The sequence below is a fragment of the Ranitomeya imitator genome, chromosome 7 (genome assembly GCF_032444005.1).
Source record: "Ranitomeya imitator isolate aRanImi1 chromosome 7, aRanImi1.pri, whole genome shotgun sequence".
Taxonomy (NCBI): Eukaryota; Metazoa; Chordata; class Amphibia; order Anura; family Dendrobatidae; genus Ranitomeya; species Ranitomeya imitator.
The window spans coordinates 17638054-17664402 of NC_091288.1; the positions used below are offsets into that span (position 1 = coordinate 17638054).

General features: G+C 43.4%; 1 protein-coding gene across 1 annotated transcript in view; it reads right to left on the reverse strand.

Moving 5' to 3' along the window:
- ZRANB3 (zinc finger RANBP2-type containing 3) overlaps positions 1–26349 on the reverse strand; it is a 182395-nt gene that overhangs the window by 18655 nt on the left and 137391 nt on the right. Inside the window, exons 13-16 of the mRNA XM_069732850.1 lie at positions 22068–22551; positions 7187–7399; positions 3400–3491; positions 1914–2015 (exon numbers count right to left, since the gene is read on the reverse strand). Coding sequence (XP_069588951.1) covers positions 1914–2015; positions 3400–3491; positions 7187–7399; positions 22068–22551 — 891 coding nt within the window. The remainder of the gene's footprint in view (positions 1–1913; positions 2016–3399; positions 3492–7186; positions 7400–22067; positions 22552–26349) is intronic.

The window sequence follows — 26349 nt, forward strand, 5'->3', positions numbered from 1 at the left end:
AGCTTATTGATGGTGCTGGATGGGGCGATACACCGGGAGGACGGGAGCACAACCCCGACGGCGGATCTATAGATTATAGGAGATCATGAATGGGCTCCATCCGTCTTTTAAATGTAGAGAATATATTCTCCATAGATAAGCCGCAATATATAGTTTCCATGGAAACAGAATATGGGCCACACAGGGAGATTCTGTAGATCTCCATCATCCTAATCTGCATCCATCTCTAGTGCACTGAGGTACAGAGGGGAAATAAGTATTTGATCCCTTGCTGATTTTGTAAGATTGCCCACTGATAAAGACATGAAGAGTTTATAATTTTAAGGGTAGGTTAATTTTAACATTGAGAGACAGAATATGAAAAATAAAATCCAGAAAATCACATTGTATAAATTATATAAATTTATTTGCATTTTGCATTGAGAAATAAGTATTTGATCCCCTATCAACCATTAAGAGTTCTGTCTAAGAGAGCTGTCTTACATAGTCACCGTTATAAAAGACTCCTGTCCAAAGACTCAATCAGTCAGACACTAACCTCTACAACATGGGTAAGACCAAAGAGCTCTATAAGGATGTCCGGGACAAGATCATAGACCTGCACAAAGCGGGAATGGGCTACAAAACCATAAGTAAGACGCTGGGTGAGAAGGAGACAACTGTTGGTGCAATAGTAAAAAAAATGAAAGAAATACAAAATGACTGTCAATCGACACTGATCTGGGGCACCATGCAAAATGTCACCTCGTGGGAGATCCTTGATCATGAGGAAGGTGAGAGATCAGCCTAAAACTACACGGGGGAACTTGTTGATGATCTGAAGGCAGCTGGGACCACAGTCACCAAGAAAACCACTGGTAACACATTACGCCATAAAGGTTTAAAATCCTGCACTGCCTGCAAGGTCCCCCTGCTCAAGAAGGCACATGTGCACCTGTCTGAAGTTTACCAATGAACACCTGGATGATTCTGTCAGTGATTGAGAGAAGGTGCTGTGGTCAGATGAGACAAAAATTGAGATTAACTCAACTCGCCATGTTTGGAGGAAGAGGAATGCGGCCTATGACCCAAAGAACACCATCCCCACTGTTAAGCATGGAGGTAAAAACATTATGTTTTGGGGGTGTTTCTCTGCTAAGAGCACAGGACTACTTCAGCGCATCAACGGGAGAATGGATGAGCCATGTACTGTAAAATCCTGAGTGACAACCTCCTTCCCTCAGCCAGGACATAAAAAATGGGTTGTGGCTGGGTCTTCCAGCAAGACAATGACCCAAAACATACAACCAAGGCAACAAAGAAGTGGCTCAAAAAGAAGCACTTTCAGGTCATGGAGTGGCCTAGCCAGTCTCCAGACCTTCATCCCATAGAAAACTTATGGAGGGAGGTGAAGCTCCAAATTGCTAAGCGACAGCCTCAAAATCTTACTGATTTAGAGACGATCTGCAAAGAGGAGTGGAGCAAAATTTCTCTTGACTTGTGCACAAACCTCATCAACTACAAGAAACGTCTGACTGCTGTGCTTGCCAACAAGGGTTTTGCCACCAAGTATTAAGTCTTGTTTGTCAGATCCCCTCCGATCTATTAAGGGGATAGGTGATCATGTCTTGTTACTGGAGATCCCCTTTAGAGCGATCTATCAGGCACATATGCTCAGAAATTAAGGATTTAGAGCTCCTGCGTCCTTAACGAACTTCGGTAAAGTAAGGATGCAGCACATCGCACCGCTCAGTCCATGCTCCGCAGAGATATGTATGAAGCTCAGAGATTAGGAGCAGAGGTGAAAAGTTTAATAAAAGTTAAAAACGACGGCTGCAGCGGACTTGTTACAGAGCCGAGGACTTGTCCGTCTCGTGGAGATAAAACTCCCGGGTGAGACGTCATTAACCCACTTTACAAACGATTCATCTTACCAGCGACCGGTTCGGCTTCTGCTGCATGGCTCCAGGTAAATCATCCCAGTTTTCCAATTTAATATCCAGAGGAATGAAATTGCAGATGAGCGGCTCTCCATCCTGATGGGATAAACACAGGGTCAGGGCTGTAATGAGGCACTGGGAGATAATGAAGAGGTTTGTCGCTACTTCTCCAGAGCGGAGACCCTTCTGCCCAGAGTCTGATGCTAATCATCAGGATGCCGGCCAGCCGCCATGACATCGGTGGGATCAGAGCAAGGAAATAACGGAAAAAAAACATCTAGAACATGGAGTAAAGCCTCATTCGTGGGAGGGGAGGTGCCAACTGCTCCAAGAACCAATTTAATGCCCTTGGGTGCAATAATGAGTTGAATGAACTGATAGGACCAGAGGTATAATCATTGGGTCCCAATGCAAAATCTGCACCAGGACCCCCACCTACCCTGGGCCATGTGCTGGTAACTGTATATGTGGCAGATGGACCCTTGGACCCCCTTTGACATGAAGTGTGAATGCTATTTGTGCCTCCTCAAAGCTGCGCCTCTTTGTAAAACAATATGTGGCAAAAGCCGACCAAGGAGAAGCTTGAAATACTTCCCAAGCCCCAAGATGAGACTAGCCATTTTGATATTAAAGGGGTTGTCCACTTCTTAAATAATCGATATCTGAGAGTTGGGGTCCGTCACCAATCTGCAATGTAATATGTGTCATGGCTGCTTTTGGGTACTGCGGCTCTGCTACTATTTATTTCAATAGGAGCTGCAGTACACGGTAACAGCCATGACACAGCGTACGGAGCCAGATCTTTACATCCGTCCACAATGTCGGAAGAATGGCTAATCGGTGGGGTCTAACACCCAGTAGCCCCCAAATACTGGCTGGATATACAGTGCAGTGGCAGTTTTCTAGTTCTGCAGCTCCTAGTGAAGTGAATAGTATCTGAGCCAGGGAACTTGAGTTCAGACACTACACAGAGTATGGTGCAGATCTGTACATCCGTCCACAATGTCGGAGGAATGGCTGATCAGTGGGGTCCGACACCCAGCAGCCCCATTATCGGCCAGATATACGGTGTAGTGGCCGTTTTCTGGTTCTGCCGTTCCTAGTGAAATGAATAGTATCTGAGCCAGAGAACCTGATATCGAACACTACACAATGCACGGTTTATTGGCCGTATATTTTGGGATTCTCGTACTTGAACCTCTCGTTAGCACGGGGCAGGGATTCCTTCTGACGACCTTGCAGGATTGGGGCAGAATCATGAACTCGGTGTTGTGAAGAGATGGCGGAAAGATTCCCGCTGATCACTATTAATCTCTTCTCTGGTGCAGGAGACAATACGGCTTTTTAATTCAATAAAGCTCAATCCCAGCTGGCACCGGAGGAGTGGAAATATCAGGCAGACAATAACCAGCTCTCCGATGCACGTCTTATTTTATTTCCTTGCAATCTGCTGGCCTCGTACACCGGGCCGAGTACATACCTTACTATATAAATAGATGCGGTCCGTGTGCCTGCTGGCACAGAACATTAATCCATCATACACCGGGAAACAAGTGGAGCTGTGACAATGATCTGCAATGAAGCACAATATGTAGGGCAGTGAGATGCAGGAGCTGTATACAGAGCGGGATGTCACCAGGGAAAACACTTCACCGGGAGAGGCGAGAGGGGCGAGCGGGGGAGCTCAGAACGAGAAAAGAGCCGAAATTTAAGTGTGAGCACAAATGGGGGAGCAAAGTAAGAGAACAAAAAGAGACAGCGAGGACAGGTAAAGAGTAATGCAAGGAGCAGTGCAAGGAGTAATGCAAGGAGCAATGCAAGGAGTAATCCGGGCAACAACCGAGGGATCAGAGGAAGAGAGCAGCAAAAGTGAGCAACACGAAGCAGGCGAAGAGGACTAAACACAATGCAATGGAAAGTAGAGGAAAGAAAGGAAAAATCCGTAAGATACAGCAAAATAAAAAAAACTATTAAGGTAAAAAGAGCACATGGTAAAACAGAGAGCTTAAGAAAGAGAGCAGGTGAAGGAGAGAGCACAATGACCGCAGCCAAAAGAGAGCACCATGAGAGCAAGTAATAGAGCAGCTGAAGGAGAGCGCACAAAAAGAGAGAGGCTGAAGGAGAGAGCGCAGTAAGAGAGAAGCCAGAGGAGAACTCACAGTGAGATTAGACAAAGGGGAGAGCCCAACAAGAGATCAGAAAGAGAGCACCTGAAGGAGAGAGTCTTATAAGAGAGCAAGTGAAGACAGCATAGTGAGAGAGCAACCGAAGGAGAGAGCGCAATGAGAGCAGCTGAAGGAGAGAGTGCAGTAATAGACCAAATAAAGGAGAGAACCGAAAAGGAGAGCACCCAAAAAAGGAGCTAAAAAACAGAGCAACGGAAGGAGAGAGCCAAGTAATAGAGCAACTGAAGGTGCGCCCAAATAGAGAGCAGCCGGAGAGAGCTCAGTAAGAAAGCACTCAAAAGAGAGACAAAAAAGAGAGCATCCAAAGCAGAGAGCCCAATAAAAGAATAGCCAAAGGAGAAGGCCCAGTAAGAGAACAGCCAAAGCAGAGAGCCAAGTAAGAGAGCAGCCATAGGAGAGAACTGAGTAATAGAGAAGCAGGAGAGAGACGGAATTAGAGTATCAGAAAGAGAGATCCAAGTAAAAAGCAGAAGGAGAGAGACTGTAAGAGATAACCTGAAAAAGAGTCTGATAAGAGAGCAACTGAAGGAGAGAGTCCTGTAAGAGAGCAACTGAAGGAGAGAGTCCTGTAAGAGAGCAACTGAAAGAGAGAGCCCTGTAAGACAGCAACTGAAGTAGAGAACCCTGTAAGAAAGCAACTGAAGGAGAGAACCCTATAAAGAGAGCAACTGAAGTAGAGAGCCCTGTAAAGAGCAACTGAAAGAGAGAGCCCTGTAAGACAGCAACTGAAGTAGAGAACCCTGTAAAGAGCAACCGAAAGAGAGAGCCCTGTAAGAAAGCAACTGAAGGAGAGAACCCTATAAAGAGCAACCGAAGGAGAGAACCCGGTAAAGAGAGCAACTGAAGGAGAGAAACCTGTAAGAGAACCTGAAGGAGAGAGTCTGATAAGAGAGCAACTGAAAGAGAGAGTCCTGTAAGAGAGCGACTGAAGGAGAGCCCTGTAAGAGAGCAACTGAAGTAGAGAGCAACTGAAGGAGAGAGCAACTGAAGGAGAGAGTACTGTAAGAGATCAACTGAAGAGAGCAACTGAAGGAGAGAGTCCGATAAGAGCAACTGAAGTAGAGAGCAACTGAAGTAGAGAGCCCTGTAAGAGAGGAACTGAAGGAGAATAGTCTGATATGAGAGCAGGTGAAAGAGAGCGAGTCCAACAAGAATGCAAGCAAAGGAGAGATGAAAAAGTGAAAAACATGGTAATAAAGAAAGCGGGTAAAGCAGAGAGAACAATGAAAGAGCTGGTGAAGACGAGAATCCAATAAAAGAGCAGCTAATGGAGAAAGCCCAAATGGCTATGTGAAGGAGAGATGCAATTAGAGAGCAGCTTTTGGAGAGAGCACGATAAGACAGCAGGTGAAAAACAAAGGTCTACAAGAGAACAGCAGGTGAAGGAAAAAAGCAGGATAACAAAGTAAGACAAAGAACAGAGGTGTTCTTACAGCTTTGTCCTATTGTGACAACTTTTATGGTTGATCTTGGGTTATATGAGCCAAATAATAGAGCCTGATAATTAAGCTCCATTGTGACGATTGTGGAGAAACACCTCCCAGATAAAAACCCCCTCAGAACGGCGGCCAGGGCAAGTGTAAGAATAAAAAGATCGCTTCACCGCTATCATGCAAAGAAGGAATAAAAATTAAAAATAAAAATAAAAAACGGAAGAAAAAAAGGCAGAAAAAAGATAGAAATAAAAAAAAAAAAGACATCACTTAATAAGGCAGCGAAGAAACCGAGAACAAAGCAAACAGAATAAAGAGAAGAAGAGTTTATACAGAAAAAAGATGGAGACAATAGAGCAAAGAGGGAACGAGAGATAAGAAAGAGCAAAACAACAAGAAAAAAAGCAAGATTCCTGCACCAAAGATAAAAGTGTCTACAAATGTCATTATTTGGGAACATCCCCTTTAGTTTGTGTCCTGGGTTATGTGGAAAACATTCAGGCAGCTGAGCCGGGTGATGTAGCTATAGCGTATACTGTACTTAGCGAGAAAACTAATAGCATAACAATAAAGGAGTACATTAATAAAATAAACCGCTTTCTAAATATGGAAATAGAGGCATATAAGGAAAAAGGGGCCATTCATAAATGATGGGCTTCGTGGACTGACGAGTCAGGGCTCGCGTCTAGGGAATGAATGGGACGGACTAGCCGCGATTCAGAGGACTCGGAGGTATTGGACCTGTGTGTACTTTAGGGATCATAGAAATGTATATACTGAAATGACACAAACGCTTTTGCTTTATGTTTCATCAGTAAGGTGACGACTATTTGTGTTGTGTTCTTGCCTTTCTTCGCCTTCTATGAAGCCTCTTGCTATAACCTGGTTTTGACTACGCATTGTACATGTTTAAAAACTGCTGGAAAAAAAGTCAATAAAAATACTTTATTTATAAAACAAAAAACAAAAATAGCATCACCATGACAGTGCCCAAAAAAAAAAGCCAGAAAGCTGCCTAAAACTATTGCCCAATCAAAGTATGGAAAAGCTGTGCAGGTGGTTTGGGTACTGGGGTGCAGTAACGGGTACAAGACCAGCGCCCTCTACAGCAATGACTGGTGATGTGCAGCTTGTGACTACACAAGTGCAATATGAGTGGGAAAAAAGCAAAAGAATGTAGGGGGAGAAGACATGAAAACCATGGAGGAGCACTGCACAGGACAGGTAGCCCAGACCGTGGGCAACAAGAGGAAAAATCCCAGCGCAGAGAAGAAAAAAAATCTGTGCAGAAATTGCAGGTGATGGAGCGAGGACCCCTCAGTGGGGAATAACAGGGTCAATGACACATGCAACGCTTTGCGCCGTCTTATCAGCGACCACAAGAGGACGACCCTGGTAGGACGGCGCAGGGGTCTAGAGCTACAATACCAGCGCCAATGTCCATCTACTGCTAAGTTACCTGAAGGGAAGCAAAGCTGCACGCACTGACAAAACCACATCTCAAAAAGGTTAATTAAACAGACCGAAAAACATTGCGAGTAATTCCCCAGCCCTAAAAAGAGGGCAGCGCGCCATCCAATCGCACGCAGCTCTGCCGATTACACAGTTTGTGGCAGTGGCCATGGAGGAAGTGTTCATTGCACATTACCTGCTTCAGTGGCTGCCGACTCCTCCCCTGGGGGGGCTTCCAAGTTGTCGTTTTGGACGCTTAGTAAATGATCCCCATGTAAATCTCTTTGTGGAGTGAGGGGCGCCTTCTGCGGAGCACAGGCCACAAGCTCATTGTCCTCCTCATACTGACTTTGATTTTCTTTCTCCTCTTGAACGCAGGATTCACTCGCTGCCTGAGTCTTCTCACCACCTGTTCTCAGAAAAGGGAGAAAAATAAGACCACAGCCTCATGTGAATAAATAATACTACAATCTCACTAATGGTGACAACTTCTAATAGTGTGTACAGGAGGCAATCACTAAACCTGCGTGCTGCAATAAGACCAGAAGCTAACGGAATTTGGGGGCATATTGCATTATTTTAGTAGTTACAGTCGTCTATATAGGGACAGTATTATAGTAGTTATAGTCTTGTACATAGGGGCAGTGTTATAGTAGTTATATTCCTGTACATAGGAGCAGTATTATAGTAGTTATATTCTTGTACATAGGAGCAGTATTATAGTAGTTATAGTCTTGTACATAGGGGCAGTATTATAGTAGTTATATTCTTGTACATAGGGGCAGTATTATAGTAGTTATATTCTTGTATATAGGGAGCAGTATTATAGTAGTTATATTCTTGTACATAGGAGCATTATTATAGTAGTTATAGTCTTGTACATAGGGGACAGTATTATAGTAGTTATATTCTTGTACACAGGGACAGTATTATAGTAGTTATATTCTTATACATAGGGGCAGTATTATAGTAGTTATATTCTTATACATAGGGGCAGTATTATAGTAGTTATAGTCTTGTACATAGGGGCAGTATTATAGTAGTTATATTCTTGTACATAGGGGCAGTATTATAGTAGTTATATTCTTGTACATAGGGGCAGTATTATAGTAGTTATATTCTTGTACATTAGAGGCAGTATTATAGTAGTTATATTCTTGTACATTAGAGCAGTATTATAGTAGTTATAGTCTTGTACATAAGAGCAGCATTATAGTAGTTATATTCTTGTATATAGGGGCAGTATTATAGTAGTTATATTCCTGTACATAGGAGCAGCATTATAGTAGTTATATTCTTGTATATAGAGCCAGTATTATAGTAGTTATATTCTTGTACATAGGGGCAGTATTATAGTAGTTATATTCTTGTACATAAGAGCAGTATTATAGTAGTTATATTCTTGTACATAGGGGCAGTATTATAGTAGTTATATTCTTGTACATAGAGGCAGTATTATAGTAGTTATATTCTTGTACATAAGAGCAGTATTATAGTAGTTATATTCTTGCACATTGGGGGCAGTATTATAGTAGTTATATTCTTGTACATAGAAGCAATATTATAGTAGTTATATTCTCGTACATAGGGGCAGTATTATAGTAGTAATATTCTTGTACATAAGAGCAGTATTATAGTAGTTATATTCTTGTACATAGGGGGCAGTATTATAGTAGTTATATTCTTGTACATAGGAGGCGGTAGAATAGTAGTTATATTCTTGTACACAGGAGCAGTAGTATAGTAGTTATATTCTTGTACATAGGAGCAGTATTATAGTAGTTATACTCTTGTACATAGGGGACAGTATTATAGTAGTTATATTCTTGTACATAGGAGCAGTATTATAGTAGTTATATTCTTGTACATAGGGGACAGTATTATAGTAGTTATATTCTTGTACATAGGGGACAGTATTATAGTAGTTATATTCCTGTACATAGGAGCAGTATTATAGTAGTTATATTCTTGTACATAGGAGGCGGTAGAATAGTAGTTATATTCTTGTACACAGGAGCAGTAGTATAGTAGTTATATTCTTGTACATAGGAGCAGTATTATAGTAGTTATACTCTTGTACATAGGGGACAGTATTATAGTAGTTATATTCTTGTACATAGGGGACAGTATTATAGTAGTTATATTCCTGTACATAGGAGCAGTATTATAGTAGTTATATTCTTGTACATAGGAGGCGGTAGAATAGTAGTTATATTCTTGTACACAGGAGCAGTAGTATAGTAGTTATATTCTTGTACATAGGAGCAGTATTATAGTAGTTATACTCTTGTACATAGGGGACAGTATTATAGTAGTTATATTCTTGTACATAGGAGCAGTATTATAGTAGTTATACTCTTGTACTTAGGGGACAGTATTACAGTAGTTATATTCTTGTACATTAGGGGCAGTATTATAATATACTGTATATATCCCTGTGCACAAGGGCAGTATTAAAGTAGTTATATTCTTGTACATAGGAGCAGTATTATACTAGTTATATTCTTGTACATAGGGACAGTATTCTAGTAGTTATATTCTTGTACATAGGGGCAGTATTATAGTAGTTATATTCTTGTACATAGGGGACAGTATTATAGTAGTTATATTCTTGTACATAGGGGACAGTATTATAGTAGTTATACTCTTGTACATAGGGAGCAGTATTACAGTAGTTATATTCTTTTACATATGGGGCAGTATTATAATATATATATTCCTGTGCACAAGGGCAGTATTATAGTAGTTATTTTCTTGTACATAGGTAGGGGGCAGTATTATAGTAGTTATAGTCTTGTACATAGGGGACAGTATTATAGTAGTTATATTCTTGTACATAGGGGCAGTATTATAGTAGTTATATTCATGTACATAGGGGCAGTATTATAGTAGTTATATTCTTGTACTTAGGAGACAGTATTATAGTAGTTATATTCTTGTACATAGGGGGCAGTATTATAGTAGTTATATTCATGTACATAGGGGCAGTATTATAGTAGTTATATTCATGTACATAGGGACATTATTATAGTAGTTATAGTCTTGTACATAGGGGCAGTATTATAGTAGTTATATTCTTGTACATAGGGGCAGTATTATAATAGTTATATTCTTGTACATAGGGGGCACTATTATAGTAGTTATATTCTTGTACATAGGAGCAGTATTCTAGTAGTTATATTCGTGTACATAGGGGCAGTATTATAGTAGTTATATTCTTGAACATAGGGGCAGTATTATAGTAGTTATATTCTTGTACATAGGAGGCATTATTATAGTAGTTATATTCTTGTACATAGGGGCAGTATTATAGTAGTTATATTCTTGTACATAGGGGACAGTATTATAATAGTTATATTCTTGCACATAGGGGACAGTATTATAATATATATATTCCTGTGCACAAGAGCAGTATAATAGTAGTTACTGTTAGGTCCATATATATTTGGACAGAGACAACATTTTTCTAATTTTGATTATAGACATTACCACAATGAATTTTTAACAAAACAATTCAGATGCAGTTGAAGTTCAGACTTTCAGCTTTCATTTGAGGGTATCCACATTAAAATTGGATGAAGGGTTTGGGAGTTTCAGCTTCTTAACATGTGCCACCCTGTGGAGTAATTGGACAATTGACTCCAAGGCTATTTCATGGACAGGTGTGGGCAATCCCTTCGTTAGGTCATTCTCAATTAAGCAGATAAAAGGCCTGGAGTTGATTTGAGGTGTGGTGCTTGCATTTGGAAGGTTTTGCTGTGAAGTAAACATGCGGTTAAAGGAGCTCTCCATGCAGGTGAAACAAGCCATCCTTAATCTGCGAAAACAGAAAAAAACCATCCCAGAAATTGCTACAATATTAGGAGTGGCAAAATCTACAGTTTGGTACATCCTGAGAAAGAAAGAAAAAGCACTGGTGAACTCATCAATGGAAAAAGACCTGGGCGCCCACGGAAGACAACAGTGGTGGATGATCGCAGAATAATCTCCATGGTGAAGAGAAACCCCTTCACAACAGCCAACCAAGTGACCAACACTCTCCAGGAGGTCGGCGGATCAATATCCAAATCTACCATAAAGAGAAGACTGCATGAAAGTAAATACAGAGGGTTCACTGCATGGTGCAGCCACTCATAAGCATCAAGAAGAAAAAGGCTAAAAAACATCTAAAAAAGCCGCACAGTTCTGGAAGAACATTCTTTGTATTATTATTATTATTATTATACATTTTTATAGCGCCATTTATTCCATGGCGCTTTACATGTGAATACGGGGCAAATATAGACAAATACATTAAACATGAGCAGATAACAAGGCACACGAGTACATAAGGAGGGAGGACCCTGCCCGCGAGGGCTCACAGTCTGCAGGGGGTGGGTGAGGATACACTAGGAGAGGGAAAAGCTGGCTGTGCGGCTGTTCAGTAGGTTGAGGATCACTGCAGGCTGTAGGCTTGTCGGAAGAGATGAGTCTTCAGGTTCTTTTTGAAGGTTTCTATGGTAGGCGCAAGTCTGATGTGTTGGGGTAGAGAGTTCCAGAGTATGGGGGAAGCACGGGAGAAGTCTTGGATGCGGTTATGGGAAGAAGAGATGAGAGGGGAGTAGAGAAGGAGGTCTTGGGAGGATCGGAGGTCGCGTGTAGGTAGGTACCGGGAGACCATGTCACAGATGTATGGAGGAGACAGGTTGTGGATGGCTTTGTATGTCAGTGTGAGGGTTTTGAACTGGAGTCTCTGGGCGATAGGAAGCCAGTGAAGGGCTTGACACAGGGGAGAGGCTGGGGAATAGCGGGGGGACAGGTGGATTAGTCGGGCAGCAGAGTGTAGGATGGATTGGAGTGGTGCCAGAGTGCTAGAGGGGAGTCCAGAGAGTAGGAGGTTGCAGTAGTCGAGGCGGGAGATGATAAGGGCATGCACTAGCGTTTTTGCAGTGTTGCGGTCAAGGAAAGCACGGATCCGGGAAATATTTTTGAGTTTGAGACGACAGGAGGAGGCAAGGGCTTGGATATGTGGCTTGAAAGAGAGGGCAGAGTCGAGGATCACCCCGAGACACCGGGCGTGTGGGACTGGGGATAGTGAGCAGCCATTGACATTGATGGATAGATGTGGTGGAGGGGTAGAGTGAGATGGGGGAAAGATGATGAATTCTGTTTTGTCCATGTTCAGTTGTAGAAAGCGAGCAGAAAAGAAGGCTGAAATGGCAGACAGACAGTGCGGGATTTTGGTAAGCAAGGAGGAGAGGTCCGGTCCGGAGAGGTAGATCTGCGTGTCGTCAGCGTAGAGATGGTACTGCATACCGTGGGATTCTATGAGCTGTCCCAGGCCGAAAGTGTAGATGGAGAAGAGTAGGGGTCCTAGAACAGAGCCTTGAGGAACACCGACTGACAAGGGGCGAAGTGAGGAGGTGGTGTGGGGGAGGGAGACACTGAATGTTCGGTCTGTCAGATATGACGAGATCCAGGAAAGGGCCAAGTCTGTGATGCCAAGGGATGAGAGGATTTGTAGCAAAAGGGAGTGGTCAACAGTGTCAAAGGCAGAAGACAAGTCCAGGAGAAGGAGGACAGAGTAGTGTCGCTTGCTCCTGGCAGTTAGTAGGTCATTGGTGACTTTAGTTAGGGCAGTTTCAGTTGAGTGATGGGAACGGAAGCCTGATTGTAACCGATCAAAGAGGGAGCAGGAGGAGAAGTGGGAGGACAGTTCAAGATGGACGTGTTGCTCCAGCAATTTGGAGGCATAAGGGAGAAGAGATATTGGGCGATAGCTAGACACAGAGGATGGGTCGAGGGAGGGCTTTTTGAGGATGGGTGTGATCTTGGCATGCTTGAAGGATGAGGGGAAGACACCTGTTGTGAGTGAGAGGTTGAAGAGGTGCGTTAGGGTTGGGATGAAGACCGTGGAAAGGTTAGGGATGAGGTGGGATGGGAGCGGGTCAAGCGTGCAGGTGGTGAGGTGTGATCTTGACAGGAGGGTGGAGAGCTGATCTTCTGTCATGGTGGAGAAGGTGGTTTTGGAGGAGCAGGGTTGAGCAGCTAAGAGGGGCAGTGGGCGCTGTGGGCCAAAGCTTTCTCTGATCGTATCGATCTTTTGTTTAAAGAAAGAGGCGAAGTCATCAGCAGAAATGAGGGGGGAGGGAGGAGGTGTGGGGGGACGGAGTAGAGAATTGAAAGTGTTGAAAAGCTGTTTAGGGTTGTGGGACAGGGAGGATATGAGGGATGAGAAGTAAGTTTGTTTTGCGGCAGTGAGCGCAGACTTGAAGCTGGCGAGGGACTGCTTGTATGCAGTGAAGTGGTCGGCAGAGTGGGATCGCTTCCATCTCCGCTCAGCAATCCTGGAAGCCCGTCTCAATTCTTTGGTCAGGCTGGTCAGCCAGGGCTGCCTGTTAATTGTACGAGTTTTACTATGCATGAGTGGGGCGGCCGAATCGAGTGTTGTTGTTATTGTGGTGTTATAAAAAGTGGCAGCAGCATCTGTGTCATGAAGGGAGGCTATGTCTGTGAGAGGGAGAAGGGACTCAGAGAGTGATTGTAAGTTGAGATGTTTGAGATTTCTGCGAGGGTGAGTGAGTTTGTGGAGTGGGGGTTGCACACTAGGAGAGGAGAGGGACGAGAATGTCAGTAGGTTGTGGTCAGACAGGGGGAGGGGTGTGTTAGTGAGATTAGTAAGGGAGCAGAGGCGGGTGAAGATGAGGTCCAGCGTGTGGCCATCTTTGTGAGTGGCCTCAGAGGACCATTGAGTGAGGCCAAAGGAGGCAGTCAGTGATAAAAGTTTAGAGGTAGCTGAGGTGAAAGTGTCAATGGGGACATTGAAATCACCCATGATGATAGTGGGGATGTCAACAGAGAGGAAATTAAGTAGCCAGGTGTACAGATGAAACCAAGATCAACCTCTACCAGAATGATGGAAAGAGAAAAGTATGGCGAAGGCGTGGTACAGCTCATGATCCAAAGCATACCACATCATCTGTAAAACACGGCGGAGGCAGTGTGATGGCGCGGGCATTCATGGCTGCCAGTGGCACTGGGTCACTAGTGTTTATTGATGATGTGACACAGGACAGAAGCAGCCGAATGAATTCTGAGGTATTCAGAGCCGCCATACTGTGTGCTCAGATCCAGCCAAATGCAGCCAAACTGATTGGTCGTTGTTTCTTACTACAGATGGACAATGACCCAAAACATAAAGCCAAAGCAACCCAGGAGTTTATTAAAGCAAAGAAGTGGAATATTCTTGAATGGCCAAGTCAGTCACCTGATCTCAACCCAATTGAGCAGCATTTCACTTGTTAAAGACTAAACTTCAGACAGAAAGGCCACAAACAAACAGCAACTGAAAACCACCGCAGTGAAGGCCTAGCAGAGCATCAAAAAGAAGGAAACACAGCGTCTGGTGATGTCCATGAGTTCAAGACTTTAGGCAGTCATTGCCAACAAAGGGTTTTCAGCCAAGTACTAGAAATTAACATGTTATTTACAATTATTTAATCTGTCCAATTACTTTTGGTCCCTCTAAAAACAGGGTGGCACATGTTAAGGAGCTGAAACTCCTAAACCCTTCATCCAATTTTAATGTGGATACCCTCAAATGAAAGCTGAAAGTCTGAACTTCAACTGCATCTGAATTGTTTTGTTTAAAATTCATTGTGGTAATATCTATAACCAAAATTAGAAAAAATGTTGTCTCTGTCCAAATATATATGGACCTAACTGTATATTCTTGTACATAGGGGCAGTATTATATTACCGTATATACTCGAGTATAAGCCGAGATTTTCAGCCCACTTTTTTGGGCTGAAAGTCCCCCTCTCGGCTTATACTCGAGTCATATACCCGGGGGTCGGCAGGTGAAGGGGAGCGGGGGCTGTGTAGTTATACTCACCTGCTGCGGCGCGGTCCCTGCAGTCCCTGGCTTCCCCGACGCTGCAGATTCTTCCTGTACTGAGTGGTCACATGGCACCGCTCATTGCAGAAATGAATAGGCGGCTCCACCTCCCATAGAGGAGGAGCCGCATATTCATTGCTGTAAATGATCGGTAACTGTGACCGCTCAATTACAGGAAGAAGCTGCAGCGCCGGGGAAGCCAGGGACTGCAGGGACCGCGCCAAGAGCAGGTAAGTATACGGGGAGCACTGCGCTGCGCGATATTTACCTGCTCCTCGCTCCGGTGCGGCTCCGTCTGCAGCGTCCTCTAGCAGTGACGCTCAGGTTAGAGGGCGTGGTGACGTAGTCAGTGCGCGCCCTCTGCTGAGCGTCAGTGTTGGAGACGGAGCCACACGAGGAGCAGGTAATTATTGAAAACGCCAACGTCCTGAGCGAAGAGAGGTGAGTATATGATTTATTTTTTTTATTGCAGCAGCATTATATATGGCACAGCTTTATAAGGAGCATCTATGGGGCCATAATCAACGGTGCAGAGCAATATACCGTATATGGGGCACAGCTTGATAAGGAGCATCTATGGGGCCATAATCAAAGGTGCAGAGCACATATATATATATATATATATATATATATATATATATATATGGGGCACAGCTTGATAAGGAGCATCTATGGGGCCATAATCAAAGGTGCAGAGCATATATATATATATATATATATATATATATATATGGGGCACAGCTTTATAAGGGGCATCTGTGGGGCCATAATCAACGGTGCAGAGCATTATATGTGGCAAAGCTTTATATGGAGCATCTATGGGGCTATAATGAACGGTGCAGAGCATTATATGTGGCACAGCTTTATATGGAGCATCTATGGGGCTATAATGAACGGTGCAGAGCATATATGGCACAGATTTAAATGGAGCATCTATGGGGCAATAATGAACGGTGCAGAGCATTGTATATAGCACAGTTTTATGTGGAGCATCTATGGGGCCATAATGAAATGTATGGAGCATTATTATGGCACAGCTTTATATGGAGCATCTATTTTTATTTTTGAAATTTACCAGTAGCTGCTGCATTTCCTACCCTAGGCTTATACTCGAGTCAATAAGTTTTCCCAGTTTTTTGTGGCAAAATTAGGGGGGTCAGCTTATACTCGGGTCGGCTTATACTCGAGTATATACGGTAGTTGTATCCTTTTACATAGGAGCAGTATTATAGTAGGTATATTCTTGTACATAGGGGGTAGTACTTTGAGCACTTGTCATGTCGCTTCCCTCCTTTCAGGTCCTATAAAATACATTGCTCAGCAGGGGTTGAGAAGTACAGAAGAACTGGAGAGAGAGGATCTGCAAGGAAGGATGGCCCAGGATCCCCAAATCCAGGAGTGAAAAACTTGTTGCATCATTCCCAGGAAGACTCATGGCTGTACTAGCTCAAAAGGTGCTTCTACTCAATACTGAGCACAAAGGGTCTGAATACTTATGACCATGTGATATTTCTGTTTTTCTTTTTTTTAATAAATTTGCAAAAATTTCTACATTTCAGTTTTTTTCAGACAAGATGGGATGCAGAGTGGACATTAATGAGAAAAAAAAGACATTTTTTGAATTTACCAAGTGGCTGCAATGAAACAAAGAGTGAAAAAGGGTCTGAATACATTCATACATTTCATTACATTTATTTTCATCTCTGTGCTCCACTATGAACGTATCAATCTTCCAAATACCAACTTGTCGTTACTAAATGTAAAGCACCACATGGGGAGCAGTGCTTCAAAGCTCACGTGAAAGGTAACACTTGTGGCACTGAGTCTTGGATTTCTAACCCAATCTGCTGGAATGATTAAACTATGTTCTCGCAGTGAAATTTATGCACCAATGTAGACAAACTGGCAGAACGTGATTATTATTGCACTCTTATAAACCAAGGGAACGGAATCATTTTGTATCAGTCTTAAAGGCAAAATAAAAATGGCACTTTAGATTAAAAAAATAGATCAGTTTTTTCTAACAGTCTTGGTAAAAAAATTCATTGTTTTGAATATAGTAGTATATAGGTGGGCTGAGAGGAGTGATGTTCTGCAGGAGGCTGTAGAGAGGGAGGCCAAGACCAGTAGTATATAGGTGGGCTGAGAGGAGTGCTGTACTGCTGGAGGCTGTATAGAGGAAGGTCAAGACCAGTAGTATATAGGTGGGCTGAGAGGAGTGCTGTACTGCTGGAGGCTGTATAGAGGAAGGCCAAGACCAGTAGTATATAGGTGGGCTGAGAGGAGTGATGTTCTGCAGGAGGCTGTATAGAGGAAGGCCAAGACAAGTAGTATATAGGTGGGCTGAGAGGAGTGCTGTACTGCTGGAGGCTGTATAGAGGAAGGCCAAGACCAGTAGTATATAGGTGGGCTGAGAGGAGTGATGTTCTGCAGGAGGCTGTATAGAGGAAGGCCAAGACAAGTAGTATATAGGTGGGCTGAGAGGAGTGATGTACTACAGGAGGCTGTATAGAGGAAGGCCAAGACAAGTAGTATATAGGTGGGCTGAGAGGAGTGATGTATTGCAGGATGGGGCTGTATATTGAGATGACAGAGCGGAGCAATTTACTACAGAATGGGGCTTTACATTGGGAGCGCTGACAAAAGCGATGTAGTGCATAACGGGGTTTTATATTGAGAGGGCTGATAGGTCCAATGTACTGCAGAATGGGGAAGTATATTGACATGGCTGAGGAGTGATGTGCTTCAGGATTGGATTGCATATACAGGTGCTGAAAAGAGTGATGTAAAGGAGGAGGGTGTAAATACAGAAGCTAAGAGAAACTATGTTCTGCAGGAGCGGGCTGAGTATAGTGCATAGATGGACTCAGAGGAATGAAGTACTGCAGGATGGGGCTGTATACTGGGGCTGAGAGGAATTATGTACAGCATAATGGGACTGTATAGTGGGGGAGATGAGAGGAACAATGCTTTGCATGATAGGGCTATATAATGAAGGGCTAAGAGGCGCAATGTACTGCAGGATGGGGTTGTATATTGAAGCAGCTGAGAGGAGCGATGTACTGCGGGATGAGTCTCATGGCGGACAGAAGTGGCAAGCTGCAGGTCACTGAGCAGGTGCAATTACCAATGTATTGGAACCATAATCTCGCAAAAAGTTGCTCACCCTTTCAGACAATGCAGAGGTGAGGAGAAACTAGATGAGTTATTTTCTGAAGGAGAAGGCTATGTATAATGTATAGATGGGCGTGATGAATAGTAGGATGGGGATGTATATTGAAAGGACCAAAAAAAAGCAATGTACTGCAGGACGGGCTTTATTGAGGTCATGAGAGGAGCGATGTACTGTAGGATGGAGTTGTATGTACAGGGGCTGAGAAGAGTGATGTACTGCAGGAGGCTGTTATATAGAACAGCTAAGAGAAGTTATGCTCTGCAGGAGAAGGTTGCATATAGTATATAGATGGACTAAGAAAAGCTGTATATTGTAGCACTGGGTTGTATACTGTCAGGACTGAGGAGATGCAGGGAAAATTAAGAATTGCTGCTCCGATCTTGCACTGATCACAGTTGATCACTGATAGTGCACATGCCCCGGTAAGAACATGTGAGCAAGATGCCATAGTCACCACCTGACGCAGAACTTGGTGGTGCCGGATGATCCTGTAGACCGGCTGTAGAAAGGGTGCTAAAATGTGCAATTTTCACACAAAAACGGCTTTTCAATACCAGAAAAATGGCGCAGCATCCTTTATAAATAATTTCCACTTGTTTTTTCACATTTCTGTAATTTCCAGTTTCTCAGGGGATTAAGAGCGATGATGGAGTTGCAGGTAAAATACTATAATTGGAGTGAACAGGCTGTATAACAATATCACACACAGGAGATTATCACAGTATTATCCTCTATTCTGCATTGCATCCCTATTACTTACAGCACGGGGGGATGATCCCTAGTAATGTACAGGCCGAGGTGTCTAATCATATGGCCACCAGTCCGTGTCATCGTCCTGATATCGGCAGTCACAGATGTTAACGAGTGCGATTATTGCTACCTGCACACCGCCGTAGGTAGAAAGCGATCGCCATGAACATCTCTATCTATGAGAGCGAGATACCGGTGATTTATATATATAGCTCGTGGACAAAAGGTCACAGCCATCGTCTGCAGTTTTCAGCATCAGAATTGACCCGCTGGGCTGAAGAATACTTAAAGGGGTTGTTCAGAATTAGGAAAAAATGGCTGCCTCCCTCCCCTCCCAAAACAGCACCCAATGTGCCTATTGACTGTCTGCTATTGCAAATTATTTCTATTTAAAGGGATAGTCTTGTATGATTTGTATCCTACATTATTCCCAGGATCTATCTATAATTTTCTCTTAAGTCTCTGAACTTGGATGGAAACCAGCTGCTATGATGTCTCCCATACACAGCACACACAGACATGAGGGATTCCTGCTCTCTTTTCTCTATGTAGCACATGATCTCTATTTTTCCCCTCTGTAGACCCTCTCTAATGTTCAGTTGTCTCTGAGCTTGTGGCTGTAAACTAGCTGTTATTATATCTCCTGTACACAGTCATGAAAGTTCTTCTCTCCTTTTTCTATGTATCCCATGTTCAAAAGCAGCATGGAGGAAATTATGCAGCTGTACTGAGCAATGTGGCTGTGAATCCAGCTCTGTGGTCTTACTAGAAAGCACCAGCACATGTCAGAGTATGTTTGCGTTAGAGCCCCATCTCTTCTCACGTTTTTCTCCCTCCTCTTCCCCTCTCCACAGAGAGATCCCTCAGTTCATCTGTCAGACGGATTTTGGCAACATTTCCGATTGAGTGGTGACTTCACAAGGTAGAGGGATGAAAAAAAAAGTGGCTCTTAAGTGGAGGATAATGAATATTTATCTGATCAGATATATTACAAGGTTTCTTATATTCACTTGTACGACTGATTTATGCAACGTTTTCTGAAACTCGCACGGACCATTCCGCCCTTTCTTGAGACGTCTATGAATATGGCAGCTCTACATTGAAGTGTTATTTTTTAATAATATAACTACACACATTTGTTTTCCTTGGAATACGCAGATTTTGTATGAAATGTAAGTGCACTTGCTGGAATATAACTATCCCCACAGTATCTCCGATTCTTACTGACCCCCGAGTTCTCCGGACATTTCTGCGCTGTCCAGAATGCCGCGGTCCACGGGTTCCGCGCCAATCTCACGTCGGGAATCCAAAAATAAGCAAATTACAACCGGTTTCATTTTTTTTTTTTTTGCAAACGAAGGAAAGTATCTCCGAATTCCAGAGTTCTAGAACAATGCAAACTTTAACAGAATGCAGGAAACTTTGTGGCCAGGTCCCGCGCACGCGGCGGCGAGTTGGAATGAAATGCAAACGCAGCATCATTAGTCTGTGAAAGAACTAAAAATCTATAATTTCATTGCCCTTTTGATCATAAATCTCCAGACGGGGAAAGAAAACAGCAGGGCGATGAATGTTAGGCTTATTTGCTGCCATGGAAACGGGACCTCCGCTCCTGCCCATTGAATTCGTGTCCCGCTGATATTAATCAGAAATGTCCATTTGTGCCAAGCCTAATGCCATGCCATAGCAGATCTCAACATACGTTCTTGACAGAAATTGGCACCTTTCACTTTCCGAGGAGACACATTCACAGATTGATGCTCAGGTAGGATTTTCGTCCCCTGTGCAGACGTCTGAAATGTGCTTAACCTCGTTTGCCTCCATCAGATTCGGCTTCTTAAAGGTGAATTTGCCATTGACCGCATTATATCATTTATAACGCTCCTATAATATGGGGGGATGGATAGAAGCTGCTTAAAGGGATATTCCCGCAATCATCCATCATCATCTTTCCTATTTCCGCTCACTGTGCAGCCGCAGTGAAAAAAAGAGTGTGGATCGGTGCTCAAAAAAGCGTGGTGCTGACAAAGACCCCCAAACACTCTGCAGTCTCTGAGGAAGAAGGAGGAGCAGCAAAAAGTAGGAGGAAGAAGGAAGGAGAAGGAAAAAAAAAACGAAGAAAAAGGAGGAAGGAAGACAGAAGAAAAAATGAAAAAGGAATAAAGGAAAAATGAAGGTAGAAAAACGGGAAAAAGGAAGTAATAAACAAAGAAGAAAAAACAAGAAAGCAGCAGGAAGAGGAATAATCACAAAAAAAGAAGGAAGAGGAAGAAGAAAGAAAGAAGCAAGAAGGAGGAAAAAGTGATAGGAGGAAGGAAGAAAGAAGGAGGAGGAAAAAAATGAAGAAAAAAAGATGAAGGAAGAGGCTAAAGGAAAAAGTAAAAAAAGGGAAGAAAGAAAAGGGGAAAAGGAAAGTAAGAATCAAGGAAGAAGAAAAAAGCAGGAAGAGGAAGTAAGGAAGAAAGAAGAAGTAAGAAAAGAAAGGAAGAAGAAGGGAAAAGGAGAAAAAGGGAAAAGGATAAAGGAGGCGGAAGGTAAAAAGAAAGAAGAAAAAGGAAAAAGAATGAAGAAAAGGGAGGACGGAAGAGGATCAAGGAGGATGAAATAAAAAGGACGAAGGAAAAAAGAAAAAACAGGAAGTTAGAAAAAACAAAGAAGAAGGGAGTAAGTAGAGGAAGAAGGACGAAGAGGAAAGGAAGGAAGAATCAAAGAAGAAAAAAGGAAGAAAGAAAAAGGAATAAAAAGAGGAACGAAGAAGGTAGAGGAAAAAATAAGATCTAGAATTAAAAAATAAAACTAATTGAAAAAAAATAAAAATTTAAGTAATACTAAAATAAAATAAAGTAATAATGTCCCTTAATTATCTTTTTAAGTGATAAAAATGAAAAAGAAACTTAATCATACACATAAAATAACCCTATCAAAATAAATAAAAAATTACATCCCCAAAACGCTCCTGTACACTAATCTAAACCCAACTAGGCTAAATTGGAAATGACAAACACTGACAAAAAATACATGTCTGGGGTAACACTAAATAATGACAAGAAAATGTAGACACTCTATAGTGGACAGAACTCTACTTTTAGGATACACAGCACCAAATCTCCATCTCTATAACCACTATAGAGTGCAATGACAAATTCTGCCTGCCTTCTGCCACCAGTGGGGGGCGCTTGTGAGCTTCCTGTATACTGAATTGGTGGAACTGATGGCAGAAGATGGACAGTCACAGTATCACTATAAGGACTTTTCGTTTCCTAATCTTACACCTACCTTTTCGGCTCCTAGGACTTTCACATATCTCGCAATACGGCAGTAAGGAGTTATTGGTGTATGTACAGGCCGGGCAGTTCCACTGCTTCTCCGAGAGGGCAGGTCTTGGAGGGGTAAGCAAAGCCCCTTCTGAAAGCCCCCGCGTCTTAGGTGAAGAAAACAAGGAATTAGGTTTGCCACTCCAAGACTTTCTCTTTCCACAGTTGGCACTTTTAGGGGTGGATTTAGGGGTCTGGCTGCCTGATGGTCGGAAACGTTTGGACTGATGTTCAAAGTCTTCATCAGGAAAGAGGGCGTCAACATCAACGACTTCACTGTCATCTGATGGGGCTTTGGCGGCAAACACTTCTTCTACAGCTTTGTCGTCTATCTCCCCAGCGACTTCTACACCTTCGTCTTCTCTAGAAATGTTCTTGCGCTTTTTCTCGGCCTCCGGCCTGGGTGAGAAGAAGGAGCGGATGTCGTGCTGCTTCTCTTTTTCGAACTGAGAAGAGACAGAATTTAACATGTAATAGAACTTAATTCACCTTAATAGAGCGGAGCTGCACATCCTCACACAGCCAGCTGTTATACCCACAAAATTAAAGGTTTATTTATTGGGATTTTATGCAACACCAACACAAAGATAGCAAGTATTTGTGACGTGTAAAGGAAATTATTTAGGGCATTCTAAATATTTTAAAAATATAAATCTGAAAATTGTGACATGCATTTGTATTCAGCCCCCTGGACCACCTTTCGCTGCAATTACTGCTGCAGTCTTTGGGGGTCTGTCTTTACTAGCTTTGCAGATCTTGATGTTGTAATTTCAGCCCCTTTTATACAAACGCACCATGGCTCGGTGAGGTTGGATGGAGACGTCTGTGATCAGCAATTTTCACTTCTTGTCAGAGATTCTCAATGGGATTTAGGACTGGACAGTGACTGGGGCGTTCATAGACACAAATGTTCTAAACCATCCATTGTAGCTCTGGCAGGATGTTTAGGGTCGCTGTCCTGCTGGAAGGTGAACCTACGCCCCAGTCTCAAGTCTTTTACAGCCTCGAACAGGTTGTCCTCCAGGAATGCCCTGTATGTAGGTCCATCCATCTTACCAGCTTCCCTGCCCCTGATCAAGAAAAGCCTCCACACAGCATGATGCTGCCACCACCATGTGTGACTGTGGGGATGGTGTTTTCAGGGTGATGTGCAGTGTTAGTTTTCCGTCACAAATTTCATTTAGCCCAATAAGTTCTACTTTGGTCTCATCTGACCAGAGCCCGTTCTTCCACTTGCCATTTGGTCCCCTACATGGCTTTTTGTAAATGAGACATCTTATGGCTTTAGTAAATGGCTTTTTTCTTGCCACTCTTCCATAAAGTCCAGATTGTAGAGTATATGATTGATATTTGTCCTGTTGACACCTGAGCTGTGGATCTCTGGAGCTCCTCTGGAGTGACTGCGGGCATTTTGGCTGCTTCTCTAATTAGTGCTCTCCTTGATTGATATGTTAGTTTAGATGGACAGCCATGTCTCGGTAGGTTTGCAAGTTGTGCCATACTCCTTCCATTTTTTGGTGATGGATAGAACCAGTGGTCCGTAAAATGTTCAGAGCTTGGGCTATTTTTTTTTTTAAATTTTAACCCTAACCCTACTTTATCCTTCTCTATACCGTTATCCCTGACCTGTCTGGTGGGCTCCTTGGATTTCATGATACTATTTGATCCCTAATGTTCTCCAACAAACCTCTGAGGCCTTCACAGAGCAGCTGTAGTTATAGTGATAAGAAATCACACACAAGCGGACGCAATATACTATTTAACTTCTGCAGGCGATTGGTCACTCAGGATTTTATTTGGGAGTATCAGACTACAAAGGGCTGAATACAAACGCACCTCACAATTTTCACATTTATATTTTTAAAATAATTAGAAAACCCTGTATCATTTCCTTTACACATCACAAACAGTTGCTACTTTGCATTGGTATAGCACATAAAATCACAACAAAAAACATTTACCTTTGTGGGTTTAACGTGAAAAAATGTGGAAAAGTTCACGCAGTAGGAATACTTTTTCAAGGCACTGTATATACCGTAAGACGGATTTAATTTCCGCACAAATTGACCAATGTGTGTGCGCCCCTTGCACTTGTTCACACTTGCTTCACTCTATTAGGAGGTGCGGGTTAGATTTCTTTTTGGTTGCATACATTTGGAGGTGGCGACTGCCTCCTTCTCCGCAGACGGCGGTGGCCGCGCAGGCAGCTGTCATTCCCCAGCAGAGAGCCGCCGTCTCGAGCAATGCAAAGTTAATAACAGTTTGTGATGACCTTTGCAGAGTTAATTTCTCAGGATGGTGCACAATAGTTTTGCAATTAACATATACACAATAAACTGAAAATAGAATGTATTTATTACAGATCCAGGGCCCCCAGAGGTGCGGGGGAGGGGGCCGCAGTCATTTATAAAAGTTGCTAGGATGGCTTCGCTCCTCGCGGTAACCACTGGTTATTAATAAGGGAGAAGGGGCGCTTTCTCCAGAGCTCTCTTTCGGAGCAGTCACCGATCAGTGTCATCGCGCCTCAGATTAGACTGAGATTCTCTTGCACATAGTAATTAAACCTCCGCGTCTCCTGGCTGAACTGTCCAAAGTCAAAAAATATAACAAAAGCTCAATGGCACCTCCACAACTCTGCAAAGTCATGTAAAAAGGGGCGCAGAGCAGATCTGCAAGTATCTGACTATACGATACACAGGGGTAGATCATGTAGTGACCAATAGAGTGGTAACGAGCTGTGTGATCCGACCAATGATCCGTCCCGTCACCCGCCCCGAAGAGATCACACTTCTGGAACTGTCTGAACACAGACAGACATATTACGGGAGCGCTGCCTTTTACCATGTATGCGCTTGGTGAGGTTTTGGCCGAGGATCCGGAGGATTGTACCCAGGATGGTGTTTAGTGATAATGCAATTTATTATTAAATTATATTTATTATTGCTACTTTATGTCTGACTTTTTATCTATCTCATACATATCTATCCATCGTTTATGTATTTTATATTTCTATCCATCTAATATACCTACTCTTTCATCACATTATCTACTTTATATCTATTTCTCTCCTTTATATCTATTTATCTATATCTGTGCCTCAATCTCTACATCCGTGCCTTGATCACTCCATATAGCTCTTCATCTATCTACCCATCTATCCCTCCATCTACCCATCCATCCCTCCATCTACCCATCCATCCCTCCATCTACCCATCCATCCATCCCTCCCTCCATACACCCATCCATCCCTCAATCCATCTACCCATCCATCCCTCCATCTACCCATCCATCCCTCCATCTACCCATCCCTCCCTCCATACACCCATCCATCCCTCAATCCATCTACCCATCCATCCCTCCATCTACTCATCCATCCCTCCATCTACCCATCCATCCCTCCATCTACCCATCCATCCCTCCCTCCATACACCCATCCATCCCTCAATCCATCTACCCATCCATCCCACAATCCATCTACCCATCCATCCCTCCATCCATCTACCCATCCATCCCTCCATCCATCTACCCATCCATCCCTCCATCTACCCATCCATCCCTCCATCCATCTACCCATCCCTCCATCTACCCATCCCTCCCTCCATCTACCCATCCCTCCCTCCATCTACCCATCCCTCCCTCCATCTACCCATCCCTCCCTCCATCTACCCATCTCTCCCTCCATCTACCCATCCCTCCCTCCACCCATCCCTCCCTCCATCTACCCATCCCTCCATCTACCCATCCCTCCATCTACCCATCCATCCCTCCATCTACCCATCCATCCCTCCATCTACCCATCCATCCCTCCATCTACCCATCCATCCCTCCATCCATCTACCCATCCCTCCATCTACCCATCCCTCCCTCCATCTACCCATCCCTCCCTCCATCTACCCATCCCTCCCTCCATCTACCCATCCCTCCCTCCATCTACCCATCCCTCCATCTACCCATCCCTCCATCTACCCATCCCTCCATCTACCCATCCCTCCCTCCATTCACCCATCCCTCCATTCACCCATCCCTCCATCCATCTACCCATCCCTCCATCCATCCCTCCATCTACCCATCCATCCATCCATCGATCCATCCCTCCATCTACCCATTCATCCCTTCATCTACCTATCCATCTACCCATCCACCCATCCCTCATCTACCCATCCATCCCTTCTTCCTTCCATCCATCCTTTCTTCCCTCCATCCCCCTTCCCATTCCTCCTCTAGTCTTGGTGAGGTTTTGGCCG